The sequence below is a fragment of the Vicia villosa genome, linkage group LG5 (assembly GCF_029867415.1).
Source record: "Vicia villosa cultivar HV-30 ecotype Madison, WI linkage group LG5, Vvil1.0, whole genome shotgun sequence".
Classification (NCBI taxonomy): Eukaryota; Viridiplantae; Streptophyta; class Magnoliopsida; order Fabales; family Fabaceae; genus Vicia; species Vicia villosa.
In genome coordinates, this window is record NC_081184.1 from 127,170,190 (window position 1) to 127,190,766 (window position 20,577).

The 20,577-nt window shown below is 35.1% G+C and overlaps 2 protein-coding genes and 4 non-coding genes across 6 annotated transcripts; 5 read left to right on the top strand and 1 right to left on the bottom strand.

Annotated features, from left to right (window-relative positions):
• Positions 1 to 1,510: 1,510 nt before the first annotated feature.
• On the bottom strand, positions 1,511 to 3,683 carry LOC131605384 (uncharacterized). Its single transcript, XM_058877746.1, has 5 exons — positions 3,140 to 3,683; positions 2,839 to 3,008; positions 2,557 to 2,748; positions 2,176 to 2,411; positions 1,511 to 2,093 (listed from the first exon to the last, which is right to left on the bottom strand). The coding sequence occupies exons 1-5, from the start codon at positions 3,681 to 3,683 to the stop codon at positions 1,511 to 1,513; spliced, it is 1,725 nt and encodes a 574-aa protein (XP_058733729.1).
• Positions 3,684 to 6,008: 2,325 nt separating this feature from the next.
• LOC131602415 (uncharacterized) lies at positions 6,009 to 11,190 on the top strand. The gene is made up of 6 exons (XM_058874521.1): positions 6,009 to 6,168; positions 7,956 to 8,039; positions 8,275 to 8,372; positions 8,543 to 8,642; positions 10,605 to 10,787; positions 10,924 to 11,190. Exons 2-6 carry the CDS (start codon positions 7,983 to 7,985, stop codon positions 11,044 to 11,046), a joined length of 561 nt encoding a protein of 186 aa, XP_058730504.1. The 5' UTR covers positions 6,009 to 6,168; positions 7,956 to 7,982; the 3' UTR covers positions 11,047 to 11,190.
• Positions 11,191 to 19,232: 8,042 nt separating this feature from the next.
• LOC131608504 (small nucleolar RNA U36a) lies at positions 19,233 to 19,318 on the top strand. Its single transcript, XR_009285760.1, has one exon. It is a non-coding gene; the product is annotated as a small nucleolar RNA U36a (small nucleolar RNA).
• Positions 19,319 to 19,370: 52 nt separating this feature from the next.
• LOC131608433 (small nucleolar RNA Z223) lies at positions 19,371 to 19,463 on the top strand. Its single transcript, XR_009285694.1, has one exon. It is a non-coding gene; the product is annotated as a small nucleolar RNA Z223 (small nucleolar RNA).
• Positions 19,464 to 19,531: 68 nt separating this feature from the next.
• Positions 19,532 to 19,649, top strand: LOC131608443 (small nucleolar RNA Z278). Its single transcript, XR_009285703.1, has one exon. It is a non-coding gene; the product is annotated as a small nucleolar RNA Z278 (small nucleolar RNA).
• Positions 19,650 to 19,990: 341 nt separating this feature from the next.
• LOC131608501 (small nucleolar RNA snoR8a) lies at positions 19,991 to 20,086 on the top strand. The gene has a single exon (XR_009285757.1). It is a non-coding gene; the product is annotated as a small nucleolar RNA snoR8a (small nucleolar RNA).
• Positions 20,087 to 20,577: the final 491 nt, after the last annotated feature.

Here is a 20,577-nt window from a genome sequence, read left to right on the forward strand (position 1 = left end):
CAATTTTTAAAAACTTCACATAACTCCCTTATCTTTTAAAATGGTGCCATGTTTATCCTTTCCGTCTATTTCATTGAAACGGCCGTTTAGAGTTGCCAACGTGGCATATGACCTGGATCTTCTTCTCCTTCATTAAAAGGAATGTTATTTCTGGAAAACGAATTCTGAACAATTTGGGGGCTAGGGTTTGTTGAATAAACACCATCGTGAGAAGAATTTACGGGCTGCTAGGGTTTTCCAGAAATACAGAACAATGAAATCGTCAACTTCTTCTTCATCTATGTTACAAGGAAGCCATGAAAGTTTCATCTCCCAGCTTGGTACGAAGTCGGAACTGCCATGGAAACCAGTTTGCTATTGTGGAGATAAGGCCATTCTAAGAAGGGCAAAGACCACTAAGAGTTTTGGAAGACAATTTTGGGGGTGTCCTCATTTTAAGGTACGTTATTTTTCACAGAGTGTTGGTTTATAGTGTTGGTTTATTAGATTTATGAAATTGAACATGAAGGTGTGTGACATGTAGGGACCTGATCATCCTGGGTGTGGGTTTTTCGAGTGGTTCTGCGAAGAATCTGAAGATAACAATGGGCAAATCATGATGGTTAGGTTGGAGAAGCTTGGAAAGAATATTGAACACATACAAGAGGAGTTTGTCAAAATTAGATTGTCAACTGAAGAAATAAAGAAAGAGACTGATCACATACAGAGTCAATTGAAGAAGATGATGAAATATGGAAAATGCTGTAGCTTGATGATTATCATAATTTTGTTTGTAACCTGTTTTTTTTAAGGATTAGGTTTTGTGTTAGTGAAATAGTATTGTATACCAGTTTTATGAACCAATTATGTACCAGTTTTATGAACAAATTGAAAGCATTATGTTGTGTTCAATTATGTATCAATTATGTACCAATTATGCACCAGTCTTATGAACCAAATATAACCAGTTATGTACCAGTTTTATGAACAAATTGAAAGCATTATGTTGTGTTCAATTATGTATCAATTATGTACCAATTATGTACCAGTCTTATGAACCAATTATGTACCAATTATGAACCAATTATGTACCAATTATGTACCAGTTCAGTTTAGTGTTGTAATTTTGAAAACAGAGTACATTAATTAAGATGTGCAGATTACACCAGTTTGGGTTCCAAACATTACTTAAGACTTGCAGATTACAAAAGTGGTTCATAAACAACATTACCTAAGACTTGCATATTACCAGACAAATTACATAAAACCATAAGTGTTTAATAAGTTCCAAAAGTGCTAAATAACCAATATAAAATCTAAAGTGCTAGACATTCTTCTTGGATGAGGCTCTCTTTGTTGGTGTTGTCCTCCTAGTTGTTGGCCCAATTTTTGATGCACCTAATCTTGTGGTTGGTCCTGGTGGTACCCAAGGAGTCTGTGGCCTTCTCACACCCAGCTTTTTTGCCTTGCTTGTTGTTGCCTTTTTTGCAGGACTTTGTCTTGTTCTGGATGTCTGAGAAGCTGGTTGACTTTATTGAGTAGCTGGCTGTGCAGTAACTTGTTGAGTAGCTGGCTGTGAAGTAGTTACTTGTGATGTTTGTTGAGTACTTGGTTGTGCAGGCCCTTGAGGAGTTTGTTGTGATGTTTGTTGAGTAGTTGGTTGTGTAGGCCCTGTCACCTTACATGTAGCTTTGTTGTGCCCTGACTTTTTGCATCTACTGCATTTCACAATCAGACCTGTCCTCCTAAGTTTTCTGTCAGTACCATTAAGCTCTCCTTGTTCAAGATTCCTCTTCTTCTTTGGTCTGCCAGGCATTTTTCTGAACTTAGGAGGATGCACATCTGGGTATTGTGTCCTTGCCCATAGGTTAGAACCATTCACAGGATATATAACTGGTTTGTAGACAGCAATGTACCTACTCTTCCTATAGTACTCTGGAATGAAATCTTCAAATCTAAAGTTCCCACTCTTCATACATGACAATGCATGAACACATGGCAAACCAGACAACTCCCACCTCCTACATGAACATATGTGGTCCTTCAAGTTCACAGTGAACATGTCAGCTGGATCTTGCACATGCTTAACTTCAAAAATATGTTCATCAGACATCCTACACAATAGAATAACCAAGTATCACATTACAGCTCATGGATAATTAATTAAATACAAGAGATGGGCAAACATATTTATACCTTACAATCCATGTGTTGGTGTAGGTACTTGTTTTCTCCACTTGTTTTCTAATGTTTGGCAGCACTGCATCATCAGGCAAATTCTCAAACCGCATCCTATTCCTAGCCCATCTCTCCATAAAATAGGTCCTGATCTCTTCCAGCATTGTTACTAAAGGCTTGGTCCTTGACTCAAGGATCACACTATTGAATGCCTCAGACATGTTATTGAGTAGAGTATCACATTTGTTAGTTACCTAAACACAGCATATGAACAGGTTCTTATTATCAAACATATACATATTATCAAACAGGTTCATGTCATAGCAAGTAATAACAAGTTACCTTAAAGTGTGATTTACTTTAGAATCTTGGAGATATCTTCATCATATGTAAATATGCCTCATCACTAATAAGTCTCATAGACCTCATTTCTCTCTCCCAAGCTTGTACATAGGTTGACCTTGCAGCTTTCCAGATAGCATCTTTCAACATTTTACCAGGATACTTCTTCCTAAAGTTATTATAAAGGTGCCTCACACAGAATCTTTGTTCAACCCCTGGCAAAAGTTCATCCATTGCTGGTAGTAGACCCTGAAAATTCACATAAGAATATAATGCATCAATAAACAATACAAATAAGGACTAAAGACATAATTCTGCACAAACAAAATAAATCATGACCTTTTGTTGGTCTGAGATGAATGTGTATGTCAAACACTCTTCTTGACCACCTAGGTCATCAATCAGCAACTGCAAAAACCAGGTCCAGCTATCCCTGTTTTCTCCTTCTACAACTGCAAATGCAACTGGAAGCATCTGGTCATTTGGACCCTCCCTATTGCAGCCAGAATCTGTCCACCACACAACCCCTTTAAGAAGCAGCCATCTAGACCAATGATGTGCCTAGATAACTTAAAGCTTTCCTTACATGCTGCAAAGCAAACATACAGCCTTTTGAAATATGGTCTTTGGTCCTCATTACCATATGGGACTGGATCAACATTAATCTTGATAGTAGACCCTGGGTTAGCTCTTAGCAACTCATGGCAATAATCATAAATCCTTGTATAATCCCCTAAGAAAGATCCATCAACCATGTCTCTAGCCTTAAATCTTGCCCTTATAGCCTTAGTCTTGTTAACACCCACATTCCACTTCCTTTGAGCCTTTGCCTTTATGTCCTTAATCTTCATCCTTAGGTTGGTTTTCAGAGAGTTTTGAATTCTCTTGCTCAGCAATTTAGTGGTCAACATTTTCACATTATACTCTCTACTACACTCATGCTTGTCAACCAATTTCCTTAGTTCCCATGTTTCTTCATTTGGCAATTTAGCACAATATGCTTCCCATTGACACCCATCCTTGCAGTTAACCCTCACCCTCACTTTGTCATTCTTTGTAAACCTCATATTTCTTCCACTTTGCACAGCATATGATGTTATAGCTTCCTTGAAGTCATCCTTTGACCTAAAGTACACTCCTACTTCCCACTTGTAATCTGCCATGTCCTTCTTCACATTAAACATTGGGTAACTCTTCTATTTAACATCACCTTCTTCACTATCACAACCACTTTCAAGTTCCTCACTATCATTTGCTATTTCCTCTTCCAAACCATCTTTATCCAACTGTTGTTTGCTTTGTTCCCCCTCTAGATCTTCAAGAAAATCATCCAAATCTTCTTCCTCTAAATCATCAAAGCCATCAGATGAATCATCAAATCCCACTTCCATAGCACTCTCATAATTTTCATCAGCACTATCATCTCCACTATCAGTAGTAGACCCATCATTCACCTCACCCACATTGTCCTCATCCCTCACAGTATTGACCTCTTCCCTAACAATAGTCTCTTCATCCCTCACAACAGTGCAATCTTCCGTAACAGTAGTCTCTTCATCCCTCACAACAGTGCAATCTTCCCTCACAATAGTCTCTTCATCCCTCACAATAGTGCAATCTTCCCTCACAATAGTCTCTTCATCCCTCACAGTAGTGCAATCTTCCCTCACAATAGTCTCTTCATCCCTCACAACATTGTCATCATCCATCAAAACATTATCTTCTGCCCTCACAACATTATCTTCATCCAGACCAGTAAATTCCTCATTAATTTTTGACATTAACTCTTCTGCTTCTATAGGAATATCACAAAATTCTGGCTGAGCTACTGTGTGTTGAATATATATGTCAACCCTTAAGTGCACCCTATAAAGACCAGCTATATCTAAGGCTCCTTTATCATCAACTAATTCAAGCATGCCTTTAGTAGGATCTATGTACCAAATTCTCTCAAACTCTCTATAACCTAACTCCTTAAGAACACCAACAAATTCAAAATAACCCCACGTATCTGCATCTATTCTCAACTTTGCAATGTCTCCTCCTTCATACTGACCATTGTTAATATCAATGAATCCACCACTATGGTGAATGGTTAAATTCAGAAACTCGTCCATTACACTTGAAGCAAAGCAAACCCTAAATAAAAATCGTGTTTTAATAACCCTAAATCAGAACAAACAAACCCTAAATTAACAATCCCTGATTTACGAACCCTAAAAGCGGACCCTAAACACGAACCCTAAAAGAGAACCCTAAAAACGAACCCTAAAAACGAAACCTAGATACGAAACATAAATACGAACCCTAAATGACATACCTGTTGTGATTCAGTGGTGTCAATCCTCGCTATTCCTTCAGATTGCAATGCACAGGCGAGAAGGGTACCCAAAGTTTCTTCGAGCTTTTTGTCTTCTATGGACAAGAGAAATGAAGTTTTCTAGAAAATGGTACTTCGTGGAAATGAGAATATAAACCTATAATACTGTATTTGACACATCAGCACTCTTAAAATGCCACGTATATGATAAAATAATGAGACAACTAATGGAACCAAACGGAAGGATAAACGTGGCACCATTTTAAAAGATAAGGGAGTTATGTGAACTTTTTAAAAATTGAGGGACCAAAATGGACCCCGAGTGAAAGTTAAGGGACGAAAAAGGGTATTTTGCCTTTTTTAAACTTTAAAGTTATTTTTAGTTTAAAAGTTTTTTCATAAAAGTTATATATATATATATATATATATATATATATATATATATATATATATATATATATATATATATATATATATATATATATATAATAATGCGTATTGATTAATTGTTGTATTAACATCTATAACAAGATATAATATACAAAACGAATAAAAAGTTAGACAATACTAGTATCTACAAAAATAATGATGTAAACAGAAGAAGAAGAAGAAAAAAGAATAAATAAAACATAACTCTAGATGTTAGAATCCGTAGAAAAAATTGAAAAGTTGTCGTCTACTGCACTAGCGTCATCTTTTTTAAAGAAAAGTGCTTTCATTGGAATTCGAACAGCGACCACGTGTTTTAAGCTCCGAAAAAGTTGGTTTCAACGTCTTTTTTACAAGTTCCTTTTATTCAATTTTTTGTCTTGAAAAAAAAACTACTTTTTTTCATAAGAACTCTATAAAAAATGTGTTTGGCCCTCCAACTCCTTATAAGGAGAAGGAAAGTAGATAAAAAGTTGGGCTAAACAATAACGCTAGATATTTTGTAATAGGATGGAATGAAGCGGAATAGAAAGAAATAAAGTTATTTTCATGTTTGGATTGATTAAAGACGGATGGAATGAAGCGGTATCGGATAAAATGCATTCCATCATTTTTCTTTATTTTTTGTACCCTTCGATTTGAGCAGAATGACAAAATAGATTTGTTCCATCGTAAAATACCCAAACAATAAAATGACATATTTATTTCATTCATCAGTTTATCAACCTCGGTTATTTTTATTAATATCCAAACTTAGCGTAAGCTAAATTATCCTGCTATCACGTAACACAGTTACGAAAATAGCCCCAAATCAGTTTCTCCAAGTCCCCTACGCGGAACGCAGGAATCGCCCAAGGCAGAGTGAGCAATCATCAGTCATCACTCATCACCGGCTACCAAGATTTTCACTAACACCAAAGGTTTATAGTTTCTAAATCTCATCTCACTTTTCTCTTCAATTTAAACTTTCTCTTCACTGCATCTCAGATCCGATTTTTCTTGGTATGAGTTGTTACGGATCGGAGAAATTATAATTATTGATTTTTTCAAAAAAATCTTTTTATCAGTTATTGGCAAATAGATCCCAAATCGCATGCTGTATGATTTTGAAAAGTGCTGTTTAGTAGATATTCATGCATTCGTTTGATGCATCATCGCTTCATTTGTTCATGATATGATATTGAGTTAATTAGCTTCATTTTCCAATTATTAAAATCTCTATTATTTGTTCATGACATGGGAGAAAATAAATTACTCTGCAAATCACATTTTTATCAGTTTATTATTGTTGCTATTACTAAGAGAAGGATGGTACTCATATTTTAAGATTCTGGTGTTTGCTTCTAGTCTGAGCTGCTTAACAAACATGGGTCAAGTTATTAAATTTCAGGGTATGGGACAAAATATACATTACTTCTAATGTTTCACATGTTTCTTTTAACGCCAATAACACAGTTCTAGCCTATGAAACACGGACACCGGAAACACGACACTACACTGACACGTCGACACATGTAATAATTTGAAAAATGAATAAATTAAACTTAATCACAAATTTCTGTGTTTGTTTCGAACACCAACACTGAACAGACACACATTTTTTCAGAGGTGTCGGTGCTACATTAGCTTCTAGCATTCTATCATATTTTGTTATCAGATTATTCTTATTACTATTGTTGTTGTTGTTACTATCAAAATTTCAAAATTTTATGTTGCTTAATGTAGATGAATTATTGGCTAGCTGTGTTTTTTTCTTTCATACAAATCGGATACTCAATAGATGCTTTGTTGTCCATTTTCAAGTATTCTCAATCATGTAAAACTTATTATCTTGGTGGAATCTCTAGATGTTTGATGTGGATGCAATATTTAATAAAGTTTGTTTTGTTCTTTAGCTTGTCATTTTCCGAAAAATTTACTTATACTTGTAACTTGTAAAGTGTAATAGGATAAGATTTGTTTTTTCATCAGAAAAAAGAAGTATGTTTTGTTTTTTTTTTTTTAATTTTCTTGTTTTATTAAGGCTCTTAATGTCTATTTTGAGAATTGATTTGGTTAGAGTCTGGTTGCTATATAATTTATTTGGCATAGAATAAATATATAAGCAGGGCAAGGTATTAAAAAATTAGACAAAAAATTGGGTAACAAGGGGTTAGAGGCGGGTGTGTGTTTGGTTTGGGTACCCAATTGCCATCCTGACTAGAGAAATTAATTCATACCTATGGCCATAACTACGAATTGAGAACTCCCACATGCACATGTCATTGTCATCTTCTTATACTAACATTACTTCCTGCGTTCTATAACTTAGGTAGCTTTAGTTTTCGGGACATAGATTAAAGAATCATTCATTGATGCATATTTGTACCAAAATACCCTGAGATGATGAATATATTTTACAAACTATCCATTCTCATTATAAAGAATATAAATAATCCATTATAAACAATCTTGTAAGAACAAATTTTACTAGTTCTTTTGGCAATAGCTTTTTTATGGTATGTTGCTACTATAACCTATCTCTGATCAATTACTGTGTTATATTTTGGCAAACTGTATATAGTCTGAGAAAGTGCTTTGGTTTTTGTGCTTCTAATATCTTGTTGGTTATCTTGAATTGGGTTCCTAAATTGTGGGTAAGTTTAAAAATATTGGATTTGTTTCATTCCTACCATATTTGAATCATTTAATTTAATTATTTCTGCAGCTAAACAAATCTGAGTGAGCTCTTACGATGGCTCCTGTTGCTCCTCGATCTGGCGATTCGATATTTGCTAACATTGAACGTGTTGTAAGCAAACTAAAACAAAACCCTCATTATACTCTGTTTGGTATCCAAGAAAATAACATTGCTCGATTTTCCACTTTCCCCCAATTTTACACCAATAAACTGTAGATTCCTCTCCCTTGTGTTTTTTTTATTGCTCTACTTAAAAAAATGACAATTTTGTTTCAAGTTACTGGAATCATTGAGTTAATTGTATCCATCTGCATGAGAATTTAGAAATTTCTCTTGGATTCTGCAGAACGCGGAGCTATTTACTCTGACATATGGGGCAATTGTGCGGCAATTGCTTACAGATCTGGAAGAAGTTGAGGAAGTCAACAAGCAGCTAGATCAGATGTACAATTCTGAAACTCTCTCAATTTAATATGCAGTGCTCTCTTATTTTCTGATGCTGTAAAACTTGTTTTTTCACATCTATTTGTGGGGTTTTTAGCTCCATAGTTTGGTGTATTTGTAGTTGGATCACTTTCATGAATATAAATTTTGCTGTTTGGTTGGTATTTCAGGGGTTATAATATTGGAATCCGTTTGATTGATGAGTTTTTGGCTAAATCTAATGTCTCAAGGTGTGTTGATTTCAGAGAGACAGCTGATGTCATTGCAAAGGTATTGTATTGTTGTATGGTTTCATTAGATGCTGGTAGAAAAAATGTGAAAATGTTTCTCCTCATTGTAGTGAAGGTCATGCAAAAATGGCACTTCTGCTTATTCATTCAATCTATAGTAATATCCAGCTTTCCAGGGTCCCCTTAATTGCTTGATTTGTATGTAGTAAAAACTGTAAAGTTGAGTTCCTACTCTCTTTAATAAATAGCAAAATTTTATCAAATAGTTTGAGCGTACGGCAGTATGTATTGGTTCTTGGCTTAATCTATACATGAAATATAAATAAATATCGGAAACCATATTTGTGGGCACAAAAATTAAGTTTCGTACTTGGCTTGATATGTTTGAAGCTTTTTAGAACATTGGAAAAGAGATTCTTAGTATAGCTGGTATATAACCACAAACTAGAACTAAGACTGTGTTCGTGTGAATAAAAGATTAGTTAATTAGTTGGTTATGTTAGGCTATGTTGTGTATAAATAAAAGGGATTAGAGGGATGCATCGGGTACTAAGGACATTCTTCCTTAAGCCTTCTAATAAAGATATCATTTCTAATCAAAATAATTAATAGGTTACTCTGTTAGTTAGGAGGGTTAGACTGATGTGTATATAAATAAAAGAAAGGGGTTAGAGAGAAGTATCTTGTCCGTTGAGAGATTAAGGGTCTTTGGGAATTGAAGGAGCTAACCGTCAAAGTTCTACAATCTATACTGCAATATGGGAAATTCTTCCTTGAATTTTCTAATGAAGATATACCAATCCTTTTCAAAATGATATTGGAGTACTGCAGAGTTTTGCAGAAGAAGGGTATGAAATGTTCTGTAATAGACACTGCTAGAGCAGGTGAAGAAGGACTTTAGACAATTGGAATCATTGGATCCTGATCAGTTTGCTTACAGCATATGTTGCTATTCACCTTCAAAACAAGGTGAATATTCAAGGTGCCCTGTTAATTTGTTAGGTTAGGCTGTGATGTGTAAGAGGGAGGGACTAAAAGTTTCTTGTCTATTGAGAGAGTAAGGGCCTTTAAGCATGGGGAGATTTAGATCCTCGAAGTTCTGCATTAGCCAAATTCACATAAACAAGTATGTTTATAGGTTTATTATTTTACTCTTGAAATGAATGTTGTAGATGCATGTGATTCGAAAATATTAGACTAGATACAATAGAGGGGGGCACCTGCCACACAAATTATCATTATTTTACAGTTTTGAGTTTATAGCTACTTTGCATTCAAATCAGAAAAATGTATTTGGTTTGGGGGGCAGTCAACTGATTTTAGAACACGGATGGAATACAGTCTGGTTTATTGCATATGAAGTTAGAATTGACGAAACAAAATTATTCAGGTTTGAGCCCAACATAATGATCAGTAAACAAAAAAAGCTATCATTATGGAGTATTTTGTATATCCATTATAGTTATGCCGTTCAAAAAAAAGTGACCTAGATATAATGACATTTGCTTTCATTAAGGATGCTGTTTAACTTTTTTTTTTCTCTCTTTCTAATCATGCGAAGTCCAAAGTTTATCTTCATTCTTCATCAACTATTTTTTTGATATTATATCATCTTGACCCATTGTTGTTGGATGACCCTAAATTCATATATAGATTTCTACTACTATTTTTTTGTTATTATATCATCTTGGCCCATTGTTGTTGGATGACCCTAAATTCATATATAGATTTCTACTGCGACCCGTTAAACTAGATTTTCTTGGCTTTTGTTTCATGTTGTAGTTGGTCTGTGCTACTTTTGTTTAATTTCAATATCTAACAGTTGGGTGACTGTCAACACATTTTGATTAGTATGACTTCTACAAGAGTGGGCTATATGCTGGTACTTGGTTGTGTGATCAGCATTTTTTGGTTTATTTACTAATTTTATTTTATTACTAGTAAAACATATTTAAAGCAGAAGATGACTATTTTTATCAACTGTAATAATTCTTTTATACAGGTTGGTTTTAAAATGTTCCTCGGTGTTACCGCATCCGTGACCAATTGGGATGCTGAAGGAACTTGTTGTAGTATTATTTTGGAAGACAATCCTTTGGTGGACTTTGTTGAGCTTCCTGACAACTATCAAGGTCTGTACTACTGCAACATATTAAGCGGAGTCATTAGAGGAGCCTTGGATATGGTAAGTTTCTAGTTCTTATCAAATTTGACATATTATACTTCATGCTTTCAACCTTTAATAGGTTGATTGCTAGTCTTCTCAAATATGAAGTAGATTACTCATGATTTTGTTCTGATTCTTCTACATTCGTACTCAGGTGTCAATGAAGGCTGAGGTGACTTGGCTACGTGATGCGCTTCGAGGTGATGATGTGTTTGAGTTGCAAGTAAAACTTCTCAAGCAAGTTCCAGAAGAGTATCCATATAAGGATGATGAGTAATTTTCTGTTTTGTAATGTTGTACTTCATCATCCCAAGTATTAGATTATTATCTTTCTACCTTGTGTGCATTTTGACAAAACTTTAATACAATAGAGAATCTATAATTAAATCATTATGATATTGGGATTTTATAGATTCTTAAATTGTTCACGATGTCTTCATCATTCTCTGTTATCATGAGCTTGATGCATATGTTTCTTAAATTTTTGATACTATCAGTTCTGATTTACGTAGTAGTCCCCAACTTCGTTGACCTTTCTGTTTAGCACTGAGGCAGAAACACACGGTATCATACATGGTGTAGACATCGGGTCGGGCAGAAAGCCCTCAACTCAAAAAGTCATATCTATACTATAGTTCCATACTTGTCCTTATTGAGTGTGTTTTTTTTAGTTCTGACAATCTAATCTTAATATTTTTTGAGGAAGTAAGGAAGCTCAAGGTTCTATTCCTTAAAGAAAATTGAGAAAATTTATTTACAAAAACTTAACATGAAAAATATTCAATAATTAATATTTTTCATGAATATTTTTATTAAAAATCTGAAAAAATTCAAAAACTTAAAAGAAAAAATTAGAAAATTTCTTCACCCACCTCCTAACCTTCTTGGCCACCTCTGGTGAATTTACCACAATACCCCTAGTTTCGGAAGTTCATTTCCGAAAACGTACTTTTTTTGAAAAAAAATGTGTTTTCGGAAATGTATCTCTGAAAAAGTGTTTTTTTTTTTAATATAAAATATTGATTTTGGAGATGCATTTCCGAAATAAAGTTATTTTTCAGAAAATGTGGTGTTTTCGGAAGTTCATCTCCGAATTCACCCCCTTGGAGGAATTCGGAAATGTACTTCCGAAATATTGTCTGGACAGAAGAAAGATGAAAAACAAGAACGATTCGCTTTATTTAATCGGGTGAAGATTACATCGATCACATTACATAAGATTAAAGTTACATATTGTTAAACACGGGTAGGTGGGGATGAGTCAACATTTTGATAACATCGTTCGCCGATCTTTGAAGTTTCGCGTCCAACTCGATCGGGCCCTTCGAAGAAAATCGGTCGAACGTTGTCCACATAACCGCTAAATCTTCGTCGTTCTTGATCTCAAAAGGTGTGAATTCAATGGCTCCCTCGTCGTTGAGCGATGGCGAGCGGTACTCGAGCTTGACAACCTTTCGATTCTCGGGATAGTGCAAAAGCGTGTTGAGCGACGTTATCAACTCCGCAAACGGCGTGTCGCGCGAGAAGCGTAATTGGAACGGCATCGGGTAGCCGGTGGTAAAGTAGATGAATGCTAGGTGGGGGTAGGTTTGTGTCATTTGTGTTTTGTGGTGTGAAGAGGATGAAGAAGAGTTTGTTGTATTTATAGACTTATTGGAGCAATGATGGCCCAACAAACCTTATCCTGCCTCAGGGGACTTTTCGGAAATGAACTTCCGAAAATAGGAGGCAGACAAGCATATTTCGGAAGTTCATTTTCGAATTATGCAGAAACAGAACAAAATTTTGCATTTTGTTGATTGCTTAGTGTGTTGTGTAAATTGGACAAATGGAATTCAAAATAGACTTAAATTACACAATGATGACATAAAACATACTTATATATATGTATTGAATCGGTCCGATTTTACATGATAAACAACAATACATACAAAAATGATCATTACAAACAAAAACGATCAGGAACAAACTAAAATTCACCGAACCAATCGATGGATCCTAAGTCCAAAATAGGTACGTTCTTCGACCGCTCTCTATTTTACTCGCGCTCTTTGCTCATCATTTCTTCAAACTCCGTCATTCTCGAAACGAACGGATCCGGCCAAGTCTCCGCCTCATTTGAACGATGTGTCGTCCATTGACAAGAAGTAGCCGGTATAGGACAACCCGGTTTCAAAAACACTTGAACGAAGTGCCGCGATCGTAGATACCCGATGCATATGATGCGGCCCGACGCGTCCAACGACGGTCGACTATGAAGTGGAAAGAAAGTCTCACTTAGTCCAAACCTCGTCAAATCGACGTACACCATATCATATGCACTTGCCATTAGATGACCCATCTCGGGGAATGACATCCACTTCGAAACCAGAGCGATACCGGTAAGTGATGGAACAAGTGCATCATGAATTTTCGCAAACTTTTCTTGATTTTCATATAGTCGGCCGTAGATGTCCCGATACGAAGTCAACTCCGCAATGAGTTCCCGTCGGACTAAAGTGTGATTATTTTCCCCTTTACCGAGCAAACCCGCAACGGCCCGATATCCACAATTGCCGTCGCCTCCAACATCAACGATGTTATCGATATATTTGTGCATAAAAAGTGGCACCTCATCAATGTAGACAATCGGTGATTTTTTGATCGGCGGTGTGCGAGGTGGCTTCGAAATACGGGCTCCTTTGTTACCACTACACTTGGACTTCGGTGTTGGTGAATCCGGGAATGATGCATCAACATGTTCAAAGTAGGATGGAGATCGTTTTGTTGATGTGTCTTCTTGTGTAACTTTGGACTTTTTCGGTGTACCTTTCGTTTTAACCGGTTGAGATGGAGGTTTCAAATCAGTGGTCTCCGGAAATGCAATTTTCCGCAATTGTTCTTTTATGTGCATTTTGGTGGTGTCATCCGCTTTAGCAAACTTCTCCATTATCACTTCCAACTCGTCGGAGATGGTGATTTTGGAGTCATTTTCCTTCGGCGGGTCAAAATCATCAAAACGAAGTTTCTTCCAATGGTCGGCTACCTCATTCATGCGTATTGGTGAATTCAACTTCTTTTTTGAAAGTATACAAGCACATGGAAGGCCGTATGTAGTTCTAATGGTACACCCACATAAAGAACTATCCGACCCCGTGGTCTCCGACCGCTTCGCTTCATGAAACAAAGACTTGCATATTCCCAAAACCCATGTAAAGTTTTCTTCTTTTTCACACTCCAAAAAAGCAAACCCGACCGAATAAGTCTTGTCCGTCGAGGTGACACCGACGATCTCTAGAAGAGGAAGCCTATACTTGTTTGTCTTGTACGTCGAATCCGTGACTAGAACGGTTGGAAATGTGTTGAATAATTTGATACTTTCGGGATGAGTCCAAAAAATATCACGCACCGTAACTTTGTCCTCGGATGTTCAGAAGCTTGAAACATATTTGTTATCGCCTAGTAGTTTCAAAAGTTGTTGCATTTCCGACCGAGGGCCCATATTCAAAACTTTGAGATTGTGTCGTTTATTGTAAACTTGTTTGATATTTGAAACGCTATCCGGTTTCTTACGCTTCAAATCGGCAAGTATGTTGCGAGGCGCCACTTTGACTATCGTTAAGTCCGATATCACATTCCTCTCTTCGCGGGACAAACGACACGCCATTGGATGTCCGTGTAACTTGGCATCCAAGACATGATTATGAATTCCACAAATTACGGTTAACCGCCACAAATCATCAACCCTCCAAGTAGCACGCAACTTAAAAGGACACCCGCACTTTCTCGATCTCGTGTCTCGTGTTTTAGCACCCGGTTTTATTGTACATAACTCCCACCCCGTTCGCAATTCAAAACAACGAAAGCTTTCCGCCTACTATTTTCGTTGTCCGACCTTAAAATAACAATTCCAAATCCAAGTTTACTAGCTTCGTTCCTAACCCACTCAATCAATTGCTCGCGACTACCGAAGCTCCGATCATTTGTAAATTCTTGCTGAACATCAACCGCATTGATCATATGATTAACATCGATAACCGGATCATTATTAATGCTGACAACTACTGGAACTACTGCGTCATCGTCTTGCACAATGTTGTCCGGATGCACCATACCTAACAAATGAAAAAATTAGCAAAAGTTGGCCAAAACAGTTTTTTTTATTGCCAGGGCATATCTCGGAAGTTCATTTCCGAAATTTGTTAGGTAATATATTTCGGAAATGAACTTCCGAACCATATCAGTTTCAGCATAAATTTGTTGAATCAATGTAGTGAAATAGGGGATGAAATGAGAGATGTTTACCTGAAATTGTAGCTTTCTATGCTCCCTTTAACGTGATCAACGGTTTGAAACTTGATTGTAGGACGAAAAATTGATGGAGATTGATTGGGTTTTGGAGAGGGTTTGGGGAAATTTTGGAGAAAAATGATGAAATAGTGAAGGAGGGAAATTTGTAAATGCAACAATATTTTCGGAAATGAACTTCCGAAAATATTCACGGTTTTTGAATTTTTTTTGACTTCGGAAATGTATCTCCGAAAACACCACTTTTTTGGTGTTTTCGGAGATGCATTTCCGAAGTCAAAAAAAAATAAAAAAAAAATAACTTCGGAGATGCATCTCCGAAGCAGGGACAGTTTTAGGTTTTTGCTGGGGGTGACCCCCATAGGGAGGTAGGTACAAAAAAATTCAAAAATTATGAGATAAAAAAAATTGAATGAAAAAGTGGTGCCTTTGCGCCTAACTTCAATTTTAGGCGTCTTTAAGCTTACTTATTTTGCAGCTTATTTATTCGAATTTTAAGCTCTCTAAATATGAGTTATGGACCAATTTTAAAAATGCCTTATAAATGGACACTTATATTTAGGATGATGTTCACCGCATCCCATATAGTGATCACACACTAACGAGTTCGGTTGGAAAGAAAATCTGAATAAAAAAAAAAAGAAAAAAATATGAGATACAAAAAATTGAATGAAAAATTGGTGTCCTTGCGCCTAACTTTAATTTTAGGCGACTTTAAGCTAGAAATGTTACTTATTTCACAACTTATTTATTCGAATTTTAAACCCCGAGTTATGGACCAATTTAAAAAATGCCTTATAAATGGACACTTATATTTAGGATGGTGTTCATTGCATCTCATATAGTGATCACACAATGAAGGATTCGGTTGGAAAGGTATTTCCTACATCATATGTCTTACTGAGAATGTATCATATAACAAAAAAAGTAAGAGGTGGACTTAAACATGCGGTAAGGACCAAACAAATTAAGGCTAAAATTGGGGAAATTATCAAATTTAGTGTGATATTGGAAAACATAATGGATGTTTGGAAAGCTATAATAAATTCTTCTTTAGAAGAGTTATATGTCGAATATGTAATATTGTTGAGAAGGGTGTGCGTGACATCCAAATTTCTTAAAATATCTTGAAAGAATAACCCTATACCAGGTGAAAGATCTGGTTGTTTGTGTTTGTACCGATCAAGTTAAACACTTTAGAAATTGAATATGTTCATGCCACATTGAATATCTGATTGGAAAATAGTAAATACGATTTGTGTACGGGCTAGGAATCAGTTAACAAAATGATTCAAAATCAACATAATTAGATTCAAGCATCATTTGGTCAAAGCATCGCAATAATAGAACATGTATTCAAAAATCAAAATATTTATTCATAGTTGGTCGATAATATATCGAGAGAGAGATAGAGAGAGAGAGAGAGAGAGAGAGAGAGAGAGAGAGAGAGAGATTGACTTATATTTATCATGAAGCTAAGCAAGCAGTAAAAACAGGTTCATATAGCTCAAAGTGTGGTTGTACACTTAGGAGAATGTATCATATTTCGTGTGCTTGTTTGAATTTGAAAAGGATGAAAATTGATAGGTTCATACGTATGAATGAGGTTTACTCACACTGAAAAAGACTTCGGTTTAATGATGATGATGGAGTGGTAAAGGAGAGCATGCCAGATATATCTATCATGATAAAATGAGAGGTCATTCAAGAGATATTTTTGAAATATGATTATAATATGAAACTTCCTATCAAATAAAAAATGAGGGAAACTGTCATTCTAGAAACAACATATTTGAAAACAAAGAGTGTTCCTAAGAAAGTCAAACCAACATCGAATGACAATTCAACCAAACTATCTTCATCCTATTTCAAACATGTCATAGCACTTTTTTTAGACTCCAATTTCACATTCCAAAAGAATTTATTTCAAAGGTTCTCATATCATTATACCATCATCTTCACCACCTTTACCAAAAACAATACACATTGAACAAATGTCGATTTTTATGCACACATATATTGATCGGATTATATATGCCAAAGGTGACGGTAATTGCAGTTATCGTGTTGTTTTAGTTTTGTTTGGTAATGGAGAGGAGATTCATACACTTGTCCGTCAACATCTTATCAAAGAGTTGAAGGCGCATAAGAAATCATATACAATGCTATGCGGGAAAAAATTCGTTGAAATTCATGCACCTCTTTTTCCTTGTGTTAAAGGTCCAACACCGGTGAAAAAATTGACGTGTTTCTCTGAAATGAGTCATCTTATAGCAAATGCATATAACATGTCGTGTATCGATCTAACAAGATATGGTTTCTCGAAAATGTATTCTCCACTTTGAAGTGGCCCACCTTAAAATCCAGTCGGACGCATTATATGTATTGTGTTGAGAATAACAAGTGAGTTGGAAACTTTGAGAAACAAAGTGTGGAGAAGTTCCACATTGATTAGAAAAATGGAGAGTTGAGCATTTATCAGTGAGAAAAGCCACACACCTATCACCTTAAAGTTTTTTGTGAGTATGTGGTGTGTCTCTCACAAACGAGTGTTGCTCACAAAAAGAAGAAAATAAACCAACAAAAAATGCTCCCTCATGTTGACTCCCAAATTGATGACCTAACACTGGTATCAAAGCCTGGTTAGGGTGAAGGACCAAATCACTTGTATCGAAATTCATCCTGACATGGTGGTGGGTATGAGATGTCTTGTTGAAGAGTCTTAACAGTGGTAGAAGTCTATATGGATGAAAGAGCTTTCGCTTGATGGAAAACATTCTGGATAGACTCACACTTGAGGGGGAGTGTTGAGAATAACAAATGTGATTTGGAAACTTTGAAAAAAATATGAGGAAGCGCCACATTGATTAGAAAAGTGAGGACTTGAGCATTTATAAGTGAGAGAACCCACACACCTATCACCTTAAGATTTTTAGTGAGTATGTGGTGTGTGTCTCACAAAGGTGAGTTGCTCACAAAAAGAAAAAAGTCCCAACGAAAAATGCTCCCTCATGTTGACTCCCAAATTTATGATCTAATATAGTGGGTGGCTTTCAAAATAACAACATTTTTGTAACACCCCGCAATATATGTCTAGAATAATATGTAGTGATGTTATAAATTGTACATAGAAACATACAAAACCAAGAAAATGACATAAATAAAATCGTATACATTGCAATACTACAAAAACAAGTGTATACAATACATATGTCTACAACAATGCACAGCAGAAAGATAAGATCTAGTAAGGTTTTCTTGCCATTTGCTCATCAATTTGTCGTTTTGTTTGTCTCAAACATAATCAACTAAATGGTTCAAAAATATTTTGAATTATAAGTCGTAAATATCATGAGTCTTATGGTAAAATTACAAAGATAAAAAAGTAAATTAGTTTTAAAATATTTTTCCTTGTAAACCAAACATATTTATAAATAAAATTATTCTCATCTCCTTCATATTTTGAACCAAAGATATATATAATTAAAATTTCTCCTCTCCATTTCTCTCATCTCCCTTTGATAAAAAAAAAATCCCCTACTCTCGATTTAACCAAACGAACCATAAGTAAGTGACGTATCAAATTCAACCATATTTTACTAGAAAGAAAATTACTGTGCAAATTAGTTACCAATTATAATCTATAATAAACTTTTCATTATGTGTGGACTTGTTTATTAAGACATGTTAGGTTATCTGATTATTTATTTTTTTGGCCAATAGATCCTCTTTTTAATAATAATAAAAAAAAGGAATAGGAAATTTTGGTTACGATCAAAAACTGTATAAATAAAAGATATAATTATCTTACTTCTTTGTCAAATGGTTATGGAACAATCTAGACTTTTATGTGTTTTATGGTGGTGTGGTGTTAAATAAAAGAGTAGGGCGCAAGTTATTATTCATGCTATGGGCCGTGGAAGTTCGGGTTTTTAGGGTTTTGGAGCACTATAAATTAACAGCCAGCATCTCCAATCTCATCATAACCATTGCATTTCATCACACGTTTTTGCCTTTCAATTTCTATTAACTTAAATTCTCTGCAATTTTGTTGTAGATCTGTGTTAAATCAATAACCTTTCTTTCTCTCTCTCTTTTTCACTTTCTCATTATCGGTTGAATTTGCCTCCTTACACTTCTTCCTGGTTTGATTATAAAAATTTCTAACCAAACTTTTGGCTATGATTACATATTATCCGCGCTTCTGAGTTTTCTGTATGAAGTACATCGGAATAATTGGTTGAATTTCTTGATATGAGCCAAATTCAATCCTGTTATTATTTATATTCTGTTATGCTTAATTATTATAATCATATTTGGCTATGAGGACATTTTACTCAGCTTTAATGCCAGTTCTGCTTCTGAGAATTCGTGACTGATAGAGCTGTAATTTACTCTGAGCCTTTTTACATTCAATAAAGGGATTTTTGTTATGATTTCAAGGTTTATATTTTAATTTTTAGATCATCCAATTGGCCAGTGGATTATATTATATCCAAAATTTTGAGGTGTTTTGGAGACAAGCTCCTGTTTACAGGAAGAACCTACTTGGTGAAGGGACATTCATATGAAATTAATGGATTTGAATGAGGTTTTTTTTAAGTATCTCATTTCTTCTTTTTATTTAAATTATATATATATATATATATATATATATATATATATATATATATATATATATATATATATATATATATATATATATATATATATATATATATATATATATATATATATAAATAAAATTGGGAGGAGTGCTAGCAACACTCTCTTTTGAACACTCTCTCAAACACTCAGTGTTTGAGAGAGTGTTCAAAAGAGAGTGTTGCTAGCATTTCTCTATAATTTGATTGGTTAAGATATTTAATTGTATTTTAACTATAGTAGTCTTGGTATGTCAAAAAAAAAAACTTTAGTAGTCTAGATTGAAGGGGGTGATTGTGATGATTATAATCAATTACTCGTACTGAATGCTATTGGCTTTGAGTCATGCATGACAGACACTTTACACCCATAGAATATGAGCAATCCCTCCCTTCTTTCAATTTTAGTTCTGAACTGTTTGGTCACATAATAATGTCAATGTATAGTAGACTAATGTTTTTTGATATCCGAAATGTTTATTGATGCCATGAATGAATTTTGGAGCAAAGTAAAAAAAGACCAATTTCATTAAAAATGGAAACAAAAATAAGGGAAGGCAAGACACATTATATTTCAACATGATTGCCCCCGCGCCAACATCGTACTAAGGCAAGACATATTATATATTTAAAACAAACAACATAGATCAATCACTCATAATAAAAAATTGGCAAAAAAAGTAAAATAACAATAAAAATATTCACATCCCCTCCTTATTAAAAATGTCCTTCCTTTACAAATGTCCTTCCTCTCCTCCATGGTCTGTGTTAAGATTGGATGAGATCAGTGTTTTAAAAACCGGACCGGACCGGTCGAACTGGTAACCGGTCTGGTTCAATAGTCAGATCGGGGATGTCATTAAACCGGTGAAAACCGG

Coding starts and splice junctions, on each gene's coding strand:
- LOC131605384 (XM_058877746.1), bottom strand. CDS start 3,683: ATGTTTAATGTGAAGAAGGACATGGCAGATTACAAGTGGGAAGTAGGA. Junction 3,009..3,139: donor TGTTGATCCAGTCCCATATG/GTAATGAGGACC, acceptor TGTGGTGGACAG/ATTCTGGCTGCAATAGGGAG. Junction 2,749..2,838: donor TCATCTCAGACCAACAAAAG/GTCATGATTTAT, acceptor GTGAATTTTCAG/GGTCTACTACCAGCAATGGA.
- LOC131602415 (XM_058874521.1), top strand. CDS start 7,983: ATGGCTCCTGTTGCTCCTCGATCTGGCGATTCGATATTTGCTAACATT. Junction 8,040..8,274: donor TTGCTAACATTGAACGTGTT/GTAAGCAAACTA, acceptor TGGATTCTGCAG/AACGCGGAGCTATTTACTCT. Junction 8,373..8,542: donor AACAAGCAGCTAGATCAGAT/GTACAATTCTGA, acceptor TTGGTATTTCAG/GGGTTATAATATTGGAATCC.